Source organism: Theobroma umbraticum, unplaced genomic scaffold, assembly GCF_002168275.2.
Source record: "Theobroma umbraticum cultivar Fairchild unplaced genomic scaffold, ASM216827v3 scaffold_5683.0, whole genome shotgun sequence".
NCBI classification, from domain to species: Eukaryota; Viridiplantae; Streptophyta; class Magnoliopsida; order Malvales; family Malvaceae; genus Theobroma; species Theobroma umbraticum.
In genome coordinates this window covers 1-2,723 of record NW_018402612.1, presented here as the reverse complement: position 1 = coordinate 2,723, position 2,723 = coordinate 1, and the positions used below count along the sequence as shown (strand labels likewise).

Here is a 2,723-nt window from a genome sequence, read left to right as displayed (position 1 = left end):
TGATTTTAGCCAAGGAAACGACACAGATCCAGGATACTTTGAGCCTCAACTCGTCAATTTTGATTGTTTTTCCCACTGATAATAAGAAAAGGCGAAAAAAAACTGGGAGCCTTTGCCCCTGACAGTAACTCAGAAGACAGCTGCATTACACTGGGGCCCTGTCATTCAAACCGCCAGATCACGCCGTCAAAAAACATTTATCAGATGAATACTTTGAACATTTCACAGTTCTCTGTAAGACCCACGATGATAGTACGATCAAATCGTTTAACTCTGTAAAAAATTTAACGTTTCTGTCTTCCAATGGGGGACCTCATTGTTGACTCGCAGTAGGGCTAACGAGGTCGAGAAAGCGCAAAAATCAACGTTAAGTGGCCGTGTTCTACCATTGTCTAATCCTGGAATGTACGGTGGGAACCAGCGGCCATACTAAATTGCAGAGTGTTGGGGGTTTCATGCAATCCATTCTCTCTTTTTCTTTCCTTTTTTTTTTGTATGTTTCTCTCTCTGACTTTTCAGATTTTGTATTTGTTTATTTTGATATCCAAATTTGATACTTTTGTTGACTGCCATTCTCTTTACAAGGCACTGCACAACTATACTTAACGTAGCTTGTGAGGGTTGAGCTGCATAGAATTAACGCTATAGTGGTATACTCATTTCTTCTCTCTCTGTGAGCAAAGTGAGGAACAGTGGAACAAAACACAGAGATGAGAAGCTTTTGCGGTCATCTTCTGCTTAATATTTCCCTCATTCTTCTACTATTCTCTGCCAGCAGCAATGGTTACAGTGATCTTGAAGTTCTGTTGAAGCTCAAGTCTTCCATGATTGGACCGAAAGGTTCAGGACTAGAGGACTGGGAATTCTCCTCGTCTCCCTCTGCGCATTGTCACTTCTCTGGTGTTAAATGCGATGTGGAACTCCGTGTTGTTTCTCTGAATGCGTCGTTTGCTCCTCTCTCTGGCACCATACCACCGGAGATAGGGCTTCTGAACAAGCTCGTCAACCTTACTATTGCTGCTGCTAATCTTACAGGGAGGATTCCGCTGGAGATGGGGAATTTGACTTCTCTCAAGATATTCAACATCTCCAACAATCTTTTCAAAGGCAGTTTCCCTGGAGAAATTCTTTCAGGTATGACTCAGCTTGAGATTCTTGATGCTTATAACAATAACTTTACGGGTCTTCTTCCCATTGAGGTCGCGAACCTGAAGAATATAAAGCATCTATGTTTGGGAGGCAACTTTTTCACCGGAGAGATACCAGAGAAGTACTCTGACATCCAGAGCTTGGAATACTTGGGACTAAACGGCATCGGTTTAACAGGGAAAAGTCCTGCGTTTTTGGCTCGTTTGAAAAACTTGAAAGAAATGTACATTGGATATTTCAACGCCTATGTTGGAGAAGTTCCACCTGAGTTCGGAACATTGAGTCAACTCCAAGTTCTCGACATAGCAAGCTGCAACTTAACCGGTGAGATTCCTGTGAGTTTGAGCAATTTGAAGCACTTGCACACATTGTTCCTTCAACTGAACCGCCTTACAGGACGTATTCCATCCGAACTCTCTGGTTTAATCAGCTTGAAATCGCTTGATCTTTCAATAAATGAACTAACAGGGGAGATACCAGAGAGTTTCTCTGCCTTGCAGAACATTACACTCATAAATTTGTTCAAAAATAATCTCTACGGTCCAATCCCGTCTTTCGTTGGTGATTTTCCTCATCTCGAAGTGCTTCAAGTGTGGGGAAACAACTTCACGCGTGAGTTACCAGAGAATCTCGGCCGTAACGGGAAGCTTTTCAAGCTTGACGTTACTTCGAATCACCTCACTGGGTTGATTCCACGGCATTTGTGTGAGGGAGGGAGGTTGGAGACGTTGATTCTGATGGATAATTTCTTCTTTGGTCCACTCCCTGAAGAACTCGGTAACTGCAAGTCTCTTACCAAGATTCGTATCATGAAAAACCTTCTCAATGGAACAATTCCAGCTGGAATTTTCAACTTGCCCTTGCTGAGTATTGTCGAGTTGAACGACAATTTCTTCTCTGGTGAACTCCCAACCCAGATGTCAGGTGCTTCGCTTGGTCAGTTAAAAGTTTCAAACAATTGGATCACTGGTAAAATCCCTCCAGCAATCGGCAATTTGCGTAATTTGCAGGTCTTGTCTCTAGAAATGAACAAATTTTCGGGTGAAATTCCTGAGGAAATCTTCAATATCAAGTTACTTTCAAAGATAAACATCAGTGACAACAGTATTATTGGTGAAATTCCTCCTTCGATTTCTCGGTGTGCGTCACTTACTTCAATTGATTTCAGTCAGAACAGTCTCGCTGGTGAAATTCCAAAAAGAATTGAAAAGTTGAAAGATTTAAGCATCCTCAATTTTTCAAGAAACCAGCTAACTGGTGAAATCCCTGGTGAAATCCGATACATGATAAGTCTCACAACTCTTGATCTCTCGTATAATAACTTCGTCGGCAGAATCCCCGGTGGTGGCCAATTTTCAGTCTTCAACGACACTTCGTTTACTGGAAACCCCAACCTCTGTCCCCCGCGCCACGTTACTTGTCCAGCTCTGATAAACCAAGCTAAAGGTTCAGGTCATGGCCAGGCAGCGTCTTTCACTGCTTCAAAGCTCATAATCACGATAATCACGTCAGTCACTGCTTTGTTATTGATAGTTGTCACGGTTTACAGAATGCGAAAGAAGAGGCTTCAAAAA

General features: G+C 42.5%; 1 protein-coding gene across 1 annotated transcript; it reads left to right on the top strand.

Annotated features, from left to right (window-relative positions):
* Positions 1-342: 342 nt before the first annotated feature.
* On the top strand, positions 343-2,717 carry LOC110428962 (uncharacterized; the record flags this gene model as incomplete). The annotated part of the gene is made up of 1 exon (XM_021444883.2): positions 343-2,717. A coding segment is annotated over exon 1 (2,007 nt), but the record flags the coding sequence as incomplete, so codon positions are not given.
* Between the last annotated feature and the right edge of the window lie 6 nt (positions 2,718-2,723).